Source organism: Medicago sativa, chromosome 3 (assembly GCF_051527215.1).
Source record: "Medicago sativa cultivar Bolivia chromosome 3, Bolivia_mono, whole genome shotgun sequence".
In the NCBI taxonomy this organism is placed as follows: Eukaryota; Viridiplantae; Streptophyta; class Magnoliopsida; order Fabales; family Fabaceae; genus Medicago; species Medicago sativa.
The window spans coordinates 72,512,234-72,528,563 of record NC_140751.1 but is presented as its reverse complement, the minus strand read 5'-3'; the positions used below and the strand labels follow the sequence as shown (position 1 = coordinate 72,528,563).

The 16,330-nt window shown below is 33.0% G+C and overlaps 1 protein-coding gene and 1 pseudogene across 2 annotated transcripts; both read left to right on the top strand.

The window, feature by feature from the left end:
- Window positions 1–5,851: 5,851 nt before the first annotated feature.
- On the top strand, window positions 5,852–9,398 carry LOC146939924 (uncharacterized). Its single transcript, XM_085753468.1, has 6 exons — window positions 5,852–6,327; window positions 8,106–8,234; window positions 8,318–8,438; window positions 8,538–8,619; window positions 8,793–8,946; window positions 9,036–9,398. The coding sequence occupies exons 1-6, from the start codon at window positions 6,109–6,111 to the stop codon at window positions 9,159–9,161; spliced, it is 831 nt and encodes a 276-aa protein (XP_085609594.1). The 5' UTR covers window positions 5,852–6,108; the 3' UTR covers window positions 9,162–9,398.
- Window positions 9,399–13,491: 4,093 nt separating this feature from the next.
- On the top strand, window positions 13,492–16,330 carry LOC146939923 (putative serine/threonine-protein kinase-like protein CCR3 pseudogene; annotated as a pseudogene). Its single transcript, XR_015031830.1, has one exon. The product of XR_015031830.1 is annotated as a putative serine/threonine-protein kinase-like protein CCR3 pseudogene (transcript).

Here is a 16,330-nt window from a genome sequence, read left to right as displayed (position 1 = left end):
ATGCTGACCTAACCCATCAATCGGGATAGCTAGAAGAAAATCCTGAGCATGTGCTGCTTGCAAACATCCAAAATTTGCCTTTTGTCTCGTGGTCATGTCAAACTTAACTTCCATATCCTGAACACTTTTACTAAAAAGAGCACTCGCCAAAACATGTTGTGCTTTAGGAGGGACAGTGTCTTTGCTAGTAAAACTGATAACATCAAATTCTGGAATCGCAGGCCTGCGGACGTTATGGTGTACGGATGGGTAGGTGGAAAACATGCTTGTGTAGACTTGACTGGGGTTTCACCACTTGTGGGATTAGGTGTCAGACCTTTTACCGTAGGACAAGCAGCCCTAAAAGCCGCGTCAAGCAAAGTGGCCAAACATGAGAAAGTGTGTGCTGACAATCAACATGCTTTTATACCATTTGCTTTTGACACTTTTGGTTTCCTAGCACTAGAGGCTGTTGACCTTCTACATAGAGTTCAAAAGGTCATGCATAACAAATGTCATGTCTCCTAGGTCCATGAATGTTGTGTTCACAATGATTGGTTTTGCCATCTAAAAAGGTCTAGCGGCGCAGCTTGTTGCCCGCTTGCCTTCTATTCAAGTGTAAATAATGGTTTATATAAATTAACTAAAAAAAATTGAGATAAAAAAAATTGAAATCAAGTGTCGCACATGTACACAATAATGAGTGTCCATAAAATATTTTTGTTTAAAGAATCAGTCTACCCTAAATTACGTATAGCACTTCCCCAACAATTTCCATCTTCCAATATGGTTCTTTTGCATTTGAACGATTGAAATGTTTATTGAGCTTTTTGTCCCCACACACACACTTGACTTCATAATATAATCACTAAAGTCAAGCAGCAGCATCAATAATTTTCCACAAAAGAAAGAGAGATAGTTGCATTGCGTCCATTCTCTTTCTCTTTGTGAGGATTCCTATTCTTTGGATGCGTGGGATCATGTCCAAGTAAAACATGTGTGATCCATGAACTGTGGAAAAAGTTTTTCTTTATCACGTAAAGCTGATCGAAGATTATGAAGTGGGGAATAAGTAGAATGACAAAAAAATGATAAAAGTTAAAACCACTGTCGTTTTTCCTTATTGGCTTAAATATTTTTTATGATATTGGTTGAAAGGGACTTGGGCTCTTTAGATCTATAATTTTGGATTTGATTCTTATATATATGCGTATTTGAAAAGAGGGAGAAAAAAAAACTTTAATGGAAAAACACACTAGCATATTTCAAAGAATATATGTATGTTTGGTTGAGCTTGAAGTGTTGAGTTTGTGCCCACCTAAGAATTTCCATATATGTTAAAAAATGTTTATATCTTCCGTTAATTTTTGTAAGAAGATAAATTAGCTCATTTAAATTGACACCGAGATAAATCGACTTGAGAAGAGCACGCTCCAAAATCTCAAGCCAACACTACTAAACAACATATTATATTGTTCAATACATTTTCAACATATTGAAATTCAAATAGGTTTCGTAAAAATTCATACGAGTTTCGTAAAAATTCGATGAAGAAAAAACTGTGTTGCTAGCTATGTCCTTCTTTTAGTAATGCATGGAGAATAGAAACAGGAGAAAGAACGAAGGGAATTAGAATGAGTTCTACAAGGGTTCAATATAAATGTTATGTTCAACAATAGAATAAATGTATTTGCAATAAGTAAAAGAAAGAATAAATTGCCACATAATCCATCAAAAAATAAATTGCCACATAAGTAGCGTGAAAAGAATAAAAGTATAAAAGCCTATTAAAAATTAGGCTTACAATGAGAGTTGAACAAACACATTTACCAAATAAAAATTCAATTTATTACCAATTGAACTAACATGCGTTTAATAGTTCATAGTTCATACTATATTTTAAAGGTACATAAAAGAGAGACATTATTAATTATGCAAAGGGGTAAGAGTTGAAGAAGAAAAATACTAATACATGCATTTAGGGTGGGAAAAATGTACAGTAGTTAAAATGGGAAAATGACCTTACATTCATCAGTCAAATGAAGATGGTTGTTCAATAGGTCTCTTAAATCTCTCAATCGACATGATTGTAGCTTCTAATCAGTTTTTTTTGTGTGTGTAAATCTCGATTAGATCGTAACTCTCGATCGACTTATTTCAGAAATATGAGCAATTTTAAGGGAATTATTAAGGAACCATCCAAAATGAAACGTAGATCGCGTAGGCTATTTAGGCTTTGGGCTTGCGTATCTTGACTGGGCCTTAATTGGGCCTTTGATAGCTATCATACAGGCTTCTCAAGCTTGGACACTCTTTTTCTTCTTTAAAAAAGTTGAATTATGTTGAAAAAACAACACTGGTTAATTTTTTTTTTGTTGAGATAAATGAAATTCATTAAACCAAGCCAACACCCAAAATCAAACCACTACACATATTTGGTAATGATTTTATTTTTAAAACTCAATAAAAAAAACCTATAATTTTTAAGGAAAGCTTTTTTCTTGAACAATTTTTAATGGAACTTATTGATGTTTCTTTAAAAAAAAGGGACCTTATTGAAGTTTTGGTACAACTGGAGAAGAAAAAAATTAAAAACAAAGAAAGAAAAAACTATCTAAAAAAGAAAGGTCCCACTAGCATCAGCTAGTAGGAGCAGATTGATTCCAACAGGGGGTGATCGATGGACCAGAAGGACTCATGGCTGCATGCACCAAGTTTAGCGAAATAATATGCACACATATTTCCCTCCCTTGGAGTGTGCAAAACACAAACCTGCCAATCCTTTGCCAAGAGCTCCTGAATATTCCGAATAATTGGGGTATAATGGTGTCAATCATTAACTGTTTCAAAGATTAAATTAAAACATCATAGACATCCAAGAAACTTGATTACATCGTTAAAATAATCAAAACTTCAAATAAGATAATGATAACATTTGAAAGACCGGCTAAAAATACATTCACATCGGGCTAACTCATGTGTGGACCGCATACCAACACCCCCCGTCCCTTCCCAAAGAAAAATTGAACTTCTCAAAACACCTTTGATTATAACAAATTAAAAACAATTTTTTTCGTCAAAAATAAGATAACTCAAAAGTCTCGAGCAAACTTACACCAATAGTCCTTTCACTTAATTTCATGTAACCTTTTAGTCCTTTATCTTTTTATTTTCCCTTCCCGTCCTGTATCTTTTTAAGTAGTTTCACTATTACCCTTTAAATGGAATCAGTTACCCATTCTGTTTATAAAAAATCCAACATTATCAATGTCTTTTTCTTCAATGTCTTTTTTTTTTATCAAGCCTTCTTCTCCAAAGTTAATTATGTTGAAACTGCAATATATAAACCCTAAAAATCAAATCTTGAAATCCATGTCATCCTCACACACAATCATTTTATGTTCCTTCTTTTTCGGTGGAACTCGTTTTCAACGATAATGTTTCTGCAAGATGCGAAACAAACATAAAGAGGGTCGCGTTGATAATCAACTCTTTAGAAACAAACATAGAGAGAATCAAAACTTTAGAAACAAATGCATAAATACCTTGTTCAGATTATGGGTTGCATCTCATTCTGCGTATGTGCGTGCGTTCTCGGTATCAAATCATACTGGGTCGCATCTGGTTATGAGTCTGTGCACGCGTTTTCATCTTGTTCTTCTTCTGTGCGTGCTTTTTTCTGTTCTTCTTCTGTGTTTCCAGTAATAGCTGCTTACAGGGAAAATTGCATTGACCTCCCTTAAGATTTCTTTAAATATCACAGACACCCCCTCTATTTTAAAAATAGACAGTAACCTCCCCTAAGATTTTTTAAAATAGATGGACACCTCCCTTCACAATTAACTATGTTTATAGTTCCGTTAAAACTAACAATCATTACTTTTCTGAGTTAAAATTATTGATGATGTGTGATAGTAGTCTTTCTCCACAAAACCATTGATATTCCTGCTATTGTTGAAAGCTTTCCAAATCCTTTTGTTTTTCTTCATTTCAATTGAAGAAACAATACCCAATAATGAATCAAAAGAAACACACCATAGAGAACGAAAGAGACAAGTGAGAAGGAATAGATACCCAATAATGTATGCGTTTTATTTCCATGGTGAAACAGAGCTTTGGAATCAAAGTGTTTCGGAAAAAAATATTAATGATTGTGATAGATTAATAATTAAAGTGAATAAGTAATTAACGTTTAGCAAATATTAAACTAGCAACCATGGAAATACAAACTTCATTTTGATTGAAGCGGAATTTTTTGTTTGTGGTGTCTTTTGCTCATGTCTTTAACACAAACAAAATAAAAAGTACGCAAACAAACACCCTGCAATCAAAACGAAAACACTATGCACAAATGACATGATAGTATTTTCTGCAACAGGGCCATGGCGGTGGAGGCTTGAAACAAATGCACAAACAAACCCAAACTTTCTGCAACCTCTTCAATCTCCATCTTACCTTCCTTCTTCCATCTCTCATTGATGGGATACACTAAATGGCTTGACAAATTGAGGAGGTTAAGGAGGGGCAGAGTGGTGCTCGAATGAGAATTGGAGCAGTGTTGCGGCAAAGCGAGGTTGCATATGATTCAACTATGCAGGACAGAAGGAAGAGGTCTGACGTTTCTATTTTTTTTTAACGGAAGGTGGGCAACTCTTAACGGCAAGGGAGGTTAACGTCAATTGAGAAAATAGAGGGGGTGTAAATGACATATACACATAGTTTAGGGGAGGTGAGTGTATTTTTCCCAAAGGAAAATGTTAACGGGTAAGAAACTATTAAAATGAAAGGATAATATAAATTGTGTGTTTTTTTAATGGAAGGTTAGCAGAAGGGTAACATTGAAACTATTTAAAAAAAAATAAACGACGAAAATGAGAAAATAAAAAGATAAAGAACTAAAATTTATCTAAAATTAAGTTAAAGAACTATTTACTCCCTTCGTCCCGGAATAACTGACCCATTTTCTAAAAAAAAGTGTCCCAAAATAACTGACTCATTTCAATTTTCAATGCAACTTTCATCATTCCCAATACAATATAACACTAAATAATACTACTTTTATCATTCCCAATACAATATATTCCACTTTCCCCTTTATTTATACATTTTTCTTAATCTGTGTGAAATGAGCCAAGGGGTCAAATAAATTGGGACGGAGGGAGTACCTTGCAAAGATATGCAAAACTAAAGTTTTTTAATTTTTATTGTATCCCATTGAAAGAAGTTTATTCTCCTCCTACCCCCCTCTATTTACCCCCACATCCGTATTCAACATTCCTTCCATTGAGAGATAATCCAAAAAATAATGTTCATAAAAAGTGATTTTGATATAAAATAATTTAAAGATTTTATGAAAATTCAGAATCTATTATGCGTTTGTATATTATAATAAAAATCGTTTTTTTAAATAATTTATTTTGGTTGGATACAACTATATAAAAGGGATTTTTTGTTACAAAATTAGTTCCATATTTTCTCTCTACTCTAAAAAAATATATTTTTTAAGAAACTACTCTTAACATCTTCTCATTTAAAATTGTTTTTAGATTTTTCTTTTTTTAAAAGTTGTAAAAAACGGATGCAATACTCTTAAAAATGATTATTTTTTTTTAAAAAAATAATTACTTTTTTCTTAAAAAATATAACAAACGAGCTCTAAATATACCGATACATGTTGAATTGATTGACATATAAGAGAAATTCTCATATTATTTTAATTGTTTCCTTATTAATTTAAAAAATCATTCCAGATTGCATTGATGTTTATATTTACATATCAATTAATAATATTTATAAATATTGAATGATTGACCTTAAAATAAAATATTATTGCCTTATATAGCTATCCTACAACCAATTTTCCTTGTTCGAAAATATGCTGAAATAGTCAAAACATTACTCCTAGGCACCCCATTGACAAAGTCGTATTCATCCTCCCTGAAGAACACCACCACCACCAACCCCATCTCTCTTAAAATCTCTCACATAACATTTTTACAAACCAACAAAATATATAGAGAAAAAAGAGGTGAGTGAAACAAACGTTAATATTTAATAGCGTATGTGTCACGCTACAACATAAACCTTAAACAAATTATTTTAAGGTATAACATAACATTGTTGATTGTCATGCTCTCACCGATAACTCAGCAAGCATGGAATGCAGTGTTGAGTTGGTTTGGTTTTTTCTATCAAATATTTTCTCAGATTATTGGATTATTCGCGGATAATTATCCTTTACTTTCTTTGTCTTCTAATTCTTCCTTCGAATCTTTATCAACTTTGGATCAAGAATCCGCTGTTCAGATCATTGAGGATGCCGGTCAGCAACCGCCACAAAAGCTCACGGTATGTATCATAGCTTTTTCCTTCCATTGTTTTTTGTTTATTGGTTATGGCTCAAAACACTTTTTTTTTATTGATTAATAAGAAGAAAAAATAGTTTGTGGAAATATTCTGGTTTTATGTTCATTGGCATGTGTCAGTGTTAGATGGGAGATTTGTTAGGGTTTTATGCTGCTTTGATCATGGCTTTAGTGCAGGTTTACGGGCCTGTTTGGATTGACTTAATTGACCTTATATTTATAGGCTGACATAAATACTTGTGAGACTGTTTGAGAGAATTTGTAAATAGCTTATGATATGTTCATAAGCGTTTTCAACTTATTTTCATAAGTTCTCCAAGATAACTTATGAAAATTGCTTATAGCTTATACAAAAACAATTTAACTTTATTTTATAAGTTGCAAATTAATTTGTTTTATCCAAACAGGACCTAAGTATGTAGTGTGTGGCAGAGGGAAAGGAAAAAAATGGGATTTGAAGATTTGAGTAGAATTTGAAAACTTGACTAGTTTCTTTTGAGTTATATTTGGAATTCAATATGTAACTATCACTGTTTTGGTTGGTTCTGTCTGACCACTCATAGTGTTTTTAGGTGATCTTTTGATAAATGTGATTATGAATAGAATTGATTTTTCTAGAGTTGATTTGTTAATTGTTATAATTGAGTTTGAAGTGATGTAACTTATGTTTATATGTTTTTACTCTAAAATCAGTTTGATGTAAAAAGTAGTGTAAATTTTTTAACTCAAAAACAATTTCTTATAGCACTTGTTGTCAGTCAAATTGAGGTTATGCCAAAGAAACCAAACATGAAACACATGTAGCATATGTTCGATGCCGCATCCACACATCTTAATGTGCATCTATTAAGAAGCTAGCTACTAGTTGTAGCTTGTGCGGTGAGAAGCTTTGGGATGCGAGAAATGGCAAACCTGTCGCAGTTCGAGACAGATGTGTGGTATAACTAAAATCACGTTTCAATGGAACCAAAAGCAATTATGCTAGAATCTATCAAGAAACCAAACACACACTTGTAGGGCTTGTCGGAAAATATGGCAGTTCCTTCTGGTGCAATTGTTTCAAATTTATTGTTTATTGCAAGAAATAAACACCACTGGGCATATTTTGTGAGGGAACTTGTGTGATAAAAACACAATGTAGAAGCTATTCTTCAATCATTTATTTTCTGTTGTATAAATTCACAGAATTAGGTGCATATTGTCATGATATGCATTCTACATGAAACTATAGTTATATCATTGTTTTGGCTTCTTACGATGGTGATAGTTCTGATAATCTTGTTATCTTCTTACATTGCAGTGTCTTGCACTAATTTCTTCATTATGATTGCTTATGAATTCCTACTGATTTTTAGTATAGCTTTTGTCAAATATGTTTCACATTTCTATATCTACTTCATACAATGTAATCACCAATAGTCTAATTTGGTATACAACATATCAAATTATTATGTGTTTTATTCTAGTCAATGATTGAGTACAGAATACGAATCATTTGTATGTTACTGTTTTGGTTTCCAATACCCGAGTGAACAATTTTTTTGAAGCAAAGTTGTGAATATACTACTGTTTTCATGCTACTTTCAAGAAAAAGAAGAGCCAGAGCTCAACTACGTTACGCGGTTATAAAATCATAAAGAGTGTCATTCTTTAGGACATTTTCTTTTGTTCCTTTATTTGCAATCCTAGATCTTTTGTTCCAGTTTAATTATGAATTTCCCATTCTTAATGTAAATTCTGATCTCACGTATGCATTTGAAGGTAGTGCTTGACTTGGATGAAACACTGATATGTGCATATGAGACATCAAGTGTGTCAGATGAGCTAAAAACTCAAGCAACTGAAGCTGGTTTAAATTGGTTTGAGCTCGAATGTGTATTTGATAACAAGGTTTGTTACTTGATCGCTTGTATCTGATTCCTTGTCTTCTGATAAAATATTAAATCTTCACATGGGAATGTTGTGTCTTCAAGGAAGCAGATGGAGAACCAATAATCAATTATGTTACCGTCTTTGAACGCCCCGGGTTGAAAGAATTCTTACAGCAACTTAGCGAATTTGCTGACCTGGTTCTGTTTACTGCTGGTGTTGAAGGTTTGATCTAAAATACTATGCTCTTCTTATGCTGCATATTTGCATTACAGAAGCGCTTTGCTATATTATTTAATGATATTATTCTATAAATTCTAACAGGTTATGCTAGACCACTTGTTGACAGAATAGACACAGAAAACCGGTTTAGTCTAAGACTTTATCGACCTTCAACAATTCGCACGTAAGTGCTTCTTCATTTCTTTTTCATCAGTCTATGTTAAATTAACCTTTCTTTCTAGTCCTTTGTTAATTGTTTCTCTGATACCAAGTTCAACATACATATTCTATTCCCATCTTCTTAATGACGGATGAATTTGAGTCACTAGTATTCTTATAATTGTTGAATGTTTACAGCGAACATCGGGAATATGTAAAAGATCTTACATGCATAACAAAGGATCTATGTAACATTGTTATTGTAGATAACAATCCCTATAGCTTTTTATTGCAACCTGACAATGGAATTCCATGCGTACCATTTTCGGCAGGGCAACCACATGACACACAGGTGCATAAATTCATCCTTTTGGAAATTGATATCAACCATATGATTTTTTACTTACCATTTTTTTTGTCTTTGTTATGCATGTTCATCAGCTTCTAGATGTTATTCTTCCAATTCTCAAGGACCTCTCTGAACAGAAAGATGTTAGACATGTGCTCTATGAAAAGTACCATATGCCTGAATGGTTTCAACAACAAGGGATTCCAGCTCCCAGTTGACAACATTGAAAGTTCTTCCGATTAAACTCTTGTTTTTGCTTCTTTTTATTTATTCTTTCATCTTTAAGAATAGTTGATCATTTAACACCAGAGAATTTAATGTACATTATCAATTTGTTCCCAGAGCATTCAGAAGTATCAAATGCTGCTTCTTGAAGTCAAATCAGCTCCTCAGTTTATACATGTAGATCACTAGAATTCTGATTTTTTGTTTACATGCTTGAAATCTTTTGAAAAGTACCTAGTATATTCTGATATTTTTTTTTTGTTTAATTAGGCTTTCCATAATTCACTAAAGTGTAGTTTGCTGCAGCTAGTGTTATGACTTATGAGAAACTTAAAAAACTCCCTAAAGTTCTCTAAAGTGCTTTTAGAGACTTAATTAAGGAGTTAAGACTTGAGGCGTAGGGTTTGGCCATAAGCCTAAGCTGTAAAAGAACTAACCATATTAATTAATGACAACATCAAGTGGTAATAAGATGTTTAGGCTGTTAAAGAAATTAGGCAATTCTTTCCAGCTTAGTCTGTCTGAACAACTTCATCCAAAATCCCTCAATACCTTGACAAAAAGTTCAAGAATCTTTTTCCATTATAGGGGGACACTTGATCTAGTTCTATATTTTTTATTTCTCTTATACTATATGCTAGTTGATTATGTATTCTTAGACACCAATTCATTGTAGTTGTTATAGTGCCTCTTTAATTTTTATGGTGGGTCTATTTTCTTCCATTTATAAGAGAATGAGTCTGATAAGGTGAAGTTCGATCGAAAGATATGTGATCAATAATTATTCTAGCTTTATTTTCTCTCAAATGAATTGTATTTAACTGAAATCCATTAACTTGGTTAAATTTTGTGTTCTTTCTATAGCTAATTTTTTGGTCATAATATTTTCTTACGTTACAAATTTTTGCACACGAATTTATTTTCTTTTTGGAGCATTAGCGCCGATAGATCGCCAACAATCTATAATCAATTTTAATAAATTAAACTAGTTTTTTCTTCAAAAAAAAATAAAATAAATTAAACTAGTTTTGCACCAAAAAAATAAAGTAGTTTAATCCATAAAATGAAAAAGTTTTGCTCTCGTAATTTACTTTTGCCATGCCATGCCATGTATAATATTTTATAGGGGGTGTTTGTTTCTTGGATTCAAAAATTATTCCCTGGAATATCATTCCCAGGAAAATCATAATGAGAATTTTATTCCTAGGAATTTGTCGAAAAAGTGTTTGATTTCCTATCTTCATTCCTTGGAATTTTTTCAAGTAAGTGAACCGTTACATGGATAGACCATTACTCAAAAAATGAAAACTGTTACATTAACTTGTTAGAACGTAGGGAACACAGTCTTTGTTGCTAAAAAAAAATGTGGGGATCACATGGTAAAATAGAGGTAAACATGAGTTTTGTTCAGTACGTGGGTTTCTCCTTTCCTGGGAATATAATTTTCCCATCCTTTTTTCATGGGAATAAAAATGATTAGTATGTGAGTTAAGCATATTCCTGGGTATTAATTATTCCTAGGCATATTATTTTGTTCCTTTCTACCAAACATAGGAATTATTTTTTCCCAAGCTCTATTCCGAGGAATGTATTTTTGTTCCTTTCTACCAAACGCCCAGATAGGTTTCTCACTGATACATTCATGTCGCTATAAAATAAAAGTCACATGGTCAATTATACTTTCTTTTGGTAATGACAATAAAATTATCATTCAGATCATAGAGATGAAATTAACGTAATATATGATCTATATTATTTCAATTTCAAACGAGCTTATTTAACTTGATTATGTCAAAAAACATCCCACGTGGTGCATGCATAAATTAAACCAAATATATATGTTTTTATTAAGGAAAATTACTATATATGTTATTTTGAAGTAGTATTATCGTATAATGAAACACATGCTATTTGAATTTTTATATTATGCCTTCCTTAAAAAAAATGAAGGTTTCTTCTATGACCAAACATCTAGCTAATAATTTTGGTCTCTTCATTCCATTGCTCTTGTTTGACCCACACATTTTCGTCAGTATCTTGGTCTTCAAACCAAATTTCAATTTGTAACCAACTAGGAAAGTACGTACCCACATCTTATTTTCTGTCTCTTTCTCACTTTATTAATTCCTTGTTTTTATTATGCAACTCAACACCCAAACTTTCATGTCGTTTTGTTTGACTATATCATACTACGTCTGGGTCTCACATTTGACTTTCAAAGCTAACAAAATTATTACCATAGAACTTTCAGCTATGTACTTGAAAGTAATTACTTAAACATGAAATTAATTATTAAATTACCAAATTTGAAAATGAAATAGTACCCTCTCATTTGCTAGCTTTTCACAATCCATGTTATTGAAGACTAAACAAAGGAAAGAAAATAACATTAGCAGCCTTTTTTCGTTGTATGATTATTATTTGTTTACTACGGTCAACCGAGGAGGGACGTGAGAAACATATTTGTTTATGATACACGTAACACGTGGATATTAAGCGCTGGCTAGGGCTCTTTTTTTGGATAGAAAAACCTTACAACAACATTGACATTGCGTTCCTATAAAGTATGGTTGGGGCTTCTATGGTGGTTCAATTAATTGTTCATGCAAAAGGGCATGTTTGGCTCAAGCATAATCCATATAACAAAAAAAAAATTAACCAAAATTTTTCAAGCTTAGTATTTGTTTGGTATAGCTTTTGAGTTAACACAGCCGTGCGGTGGAACAGAAGCTAGGAAATCTAGCTTTAGAAAATCACGGTAAACATAACATTGGCACGCAATATTTTACATTCTAATGCAGAACCAAACATAGCATTAGTAGTTTTACACAGACAAAACCAATTTACATGAATGAAAAGTTATTTAAAACTAAAATCATATTATTTACGACTCGGTTGAGATAAAAAAATAGGATTTACAAAACTATTAAAATCATACAATGTACACTTAGAGAACCCTAAACTTTTACATTTTGATCCGGCCCTGATTAACTTCAAAAAGCTTATATCTGAAAAATAATCAACAAAGTGGGATGAGATATCACGATCTCAATGAGTTTCCAAAACTTGAGATAAAACATAGTATGTCAGCTATGAAATTAACTGCTAAAACTCTGGAAGATTATGATTATAAAACACAATATTATATATTTTAGTCTTAAACTCTTTTATTTACTAAGTACTCAGGATTTGCCTTTTCACTGAATTTCTTGATTCATCAAGGTTTGCCCTGTAGTTCTTAACTGATAATACTAAGTGCTCATGATTCGCCTTTATAACCTAGATAAACATACACGAATAGTTTAGTTTTATTCAGTAGCATTTACGATGATGGTAAACTAAATGACACGACTAAGTGCTCATGACGTGTATTCATTATTTATTTATAATTTTTTTTAATCAAAATACATATTAAATTTTCAATAACTCGAATGATAGTAAACTAAAAAAGTCATTAGACATGACCCACTAATATGTATTTTATGTGTGTGCTTAGATTTTTTTTTAAGATAACAAAAATCACATGCATTTGATTTGAGGTAGTGAGACCATTTTTTTTAAAGGATGGTGAAACCAATTTTTATCTACTTAATTTCTTATTTTAATGATGAGATTCGTTAGTTGTTGAAGAAAGAGATAATATACAAGTGATGAAACTGATATGTATGACAATTTTTTTCCTTCCTGCAATGAGAGTTCTTAATAAGACAAATCTACCGAATTTTATAGATCAATTTAAGAGAACCGATTTATTTGCACACCTCTAAGAACGGGTTCACCATTCTCTGAATCTGACTACAAAGAGATTGAGGGAAAAAGGATGCAATACTCAGTCATGACATAAGAGGTGATAACCTGCAATAGAGATAATCATCCTGTCCTAGATAAAGAATTTGATTGTATGCCAGTGGTCTAATTTGATGAAAACAACTTTGAAGGACTAACATGGAGACCCTACACCAAAAATAGTTTAATAACTACTGCCTGGTGTCAGTATGATCTTTGAAGATCTTAAACATTGAAGTTAAAGATTTACACAAAAATTAAAATTGAAATAGACAATAATGTATCCTTTACACAAAAATCTTCAAATATAATATATTATATTTTTTATACCAAATCTAAAATATTCTATTTTAAAAAAATTCAACAAAATGGACATGAAAACAAATGAAGCAGTTTAGAAAATCCATGATAATAATAATAATAATAGAGAAGATTAACTTTTTTTTTTTTTTTTTTTTTGTAGAAAGAGAAGATTAACTTTTTGGTTACAAAAGAAAGTTATACTTATCTCACTTAAGTCAATATAATTAGTAAAAGTCACAAACTCACAAAATAATGGAAAAGGATACTTTTATAAATGAGAGCCAAACACATCCTTGAATGCTACAGTGTATGAATTGAACAGTGTACACACAAAGTACACCAAGAAAGACATGTTCCATTTTCAATAGTCCACAACCACCACCTTCAAATTTTCCACCATAATACACTAACCTTTCAACTTCTTCAATTCTATACTATTCTTTCCCTCAAACTTCATCTCTGCAAATGAAGCTCAAATCCACCTTTCAATGAAGAAACCACCTTCCACCTCTGTCATCACCCATCTCATCGCCGTCACCATCATAATCATCTTCTATCTTTCATCCTCTGCCCATGCTTTAGGCTCTGGAACCACCCTCTCTGTCACAGACTCCCCTGCCACCGTATGCGGGATCGTATCAGGTGAAACAATACAGCACATTCAGTGTTACCGTGAAGGAGAAGTTTTCAACATCCTTCCCAACGTTTCATTTTCTTCAATATCTGGTGGAAGAAGCTATTTTTGTGGTTTAAGGTCTGGTAACTACAGTTTACATTGCTGGGATAGTTCTTCGTTTCAAACCAAAAGACTTTACTCTAATGACTCTGTTTTATTAGAGAATCTCTCTGTTGGAGATTTTCATGTTTGTGCTACTGTGGTTGGTGTTGGAACAGTGCGATGTTGGAGAACATTTGATGGATTTCAGCCATCTGGGTCGGATCAATTCGGTTCGATTTCATCTGGTTCGAATTTTTCTTGTGGAATTCTAAAAAATGGTTCACAAGTTAGATGTTGGGGTGAAAAAACCGTTGCTGAAAGGTTACAGAACGAGTTTATGAACATGTCTATGTTGAGTATTGTAGCTGGTGGTTCAAATGTTTGTGGTCTGAATTCAACTGGTTTTTTGGTTTGTAAAGGAAGTAACAGTTCTGGTCAACTTGATGTTCCACAAGGTGGTGCTTTTGAGTACGGTGATATAGCACTTGGTGATGAACATGGTTGTGCTGTTAGAAGATTGAATGGTTCTGTTGTTTGTTGGGGTGGAAAAGGGGAATTTTCTGTGGATTTTATTGAAGGGGTTTCTTTTGAGTTAATTGTATCTGGTTCTAATTTTACTTGTGGATTGACAACAACCAATTTTTCTGTTGTTTGTTGGGGACCTGGTTGGTCTAATGGATCAAATGGTTTTCAATCTGTTCTTCCTTTGTCTCGGATTCTTCCGGGGCCATGTGTTCAATCTTCTTGTAGTAAGTGTGGTATATATCCTGATTCTCAATCATTATGTTCTAATTCAGGTCACATTTGTAAGCCAAATATATGTAACACTCAAATTACAAGCCCGCCACCGTGGCCGCCAGTTCAACCTCCACCAGCACCAGCACCGTCTCCTCCTCGATCTTCTCGATCGAAGACATTGACAACAGGATTATTGGTTTTTGCAATTGTTGGATCAGTGGGAGGTTTTATTGGTATATGCACAATAATTTATTGTTTATGGACAGGTGTTTGTTTTGGTAAAAAGAAAGTTCACAATTCTGTGCAGCCAACAGTCACAAGAGGTAGTAGCAACAGTTCAAATTCTAGTGGATCTTCGATAAAATCAGTCATTATGCGTCAAGGTTCGAGAATAATGAGGCGGCAGAGGAGTGGACCTTCATCAACAAAGCATCAAGAAAGGGCAGAGGAGTTTAGTCTTTCTGAGCTTATGGCAGCTACCAACAATTTCTCATTCCAGAACAAAATTGGTGCTGGAAGCTTTGGTATTGTGTATTTTGGAAAATTAGCCGATGGTCGCGAGGTAGCAATCAAGAGAGGCGAACCAGGTACAAAGCTTAAAAAATATCAAGAGAAAGAGAGTGCATTTGAGTCCGAGTTAGCTTTTTTGTCGCGTTTACATCATAAACACTTGGTTAGACTAGTTGGTTATTGTGAGGAGAAAGATGAGAGGCTTTTGGTGTATGATTACATGAAGAATGGTTCATTGCATAGTCATTTGCATGATAAGAACAATGTAGAAAAAGGTAGCAATTTGTTGAATTCATGGAAAATGAGGATAAAAATTGCTTTGGATGCATCAAGAGGAATAGAATATCTACATAACTATGCAGTTCCTTCAATAATTCATAGAGATATTAAGTCATCAAACATTCTTCTTGATTCAACTTGGACAGCAAGAGTATCTGATTTTGGATTATCATTGATGAGTCCAGAATCTGATATTGATTACAAACCAACAAAAACAGCAGGAACGGTTGGTTATATCGATCCCGAGTACTATGGTTTGAATTTATTAACAGCAAAGAGTGATGTTTATGGGCTTGGAGTTGTATTACTTGAATTGTTAACAGGAAAAAGAGCTATATTTCGGAATGGCGAAGATGGAGGAAATCCTTTGAGTATAGTTGATTTTGCAGTGCCTGCTATTTTGGCTGGTGAATTGATGAAAATTTTGGACTCAAGAGTTGGACCACCGCCGGCAGAAAGTAATGAATCGGAGGCGGTCGAGTTAATGGCATATACTGCTGTACATTGTGTGAATTTAGAAGGGAAAGATAGACCAACTATGGCTGATATTGTTGCAAATTTGGAGAGAGCATTGCTTATTTGTGAAGGTGATAGTAACCATGAGATTGAAAGCATTTCCAGCATTACTATCTCTGTTTCAGATTGATTTGTCCAAGTTCCAAGGTGAAATCAAATTGTTGAATTATTTTTCCTAGATTCTTTGTGATAAAATCATACCAGTGTACTATTGGCATGTAAAGATTAATTAGGAGTATCATCTAACATTAAGATGTAGAATTTTGCTACACTACTAACATCTAACCAGAAAAATGGTTTGTTTAGGTTAAA

What these genes read in the sequence shown, in the direction of transcription:
- LOC146939924 (XM_085753468.1), top strand. Translation starts at nt 6,109, where the DNA reads ATGCTCTCACCGATAACTCAGCAAGCATGGAATGCAGTGTTGAGTTGG. An exon ending in AACCGCCACAAAAGCTCACG is followed by an intron (nt 6,328 to 8,105) that starts GTATGTATCATA and finishes ATGCATTTGAAG; the next exon opens with GTAGTGCTTGACTTGGATGA. An exon ending in CGACCTTCAACAATTCGCAC is followed by an intron (nt 8,620 to 8,792) that starts GTAAGTGCTTCT and finishes GAATGTTTACAG; the next exon opens with CGAACATCGGGAATATGTAA.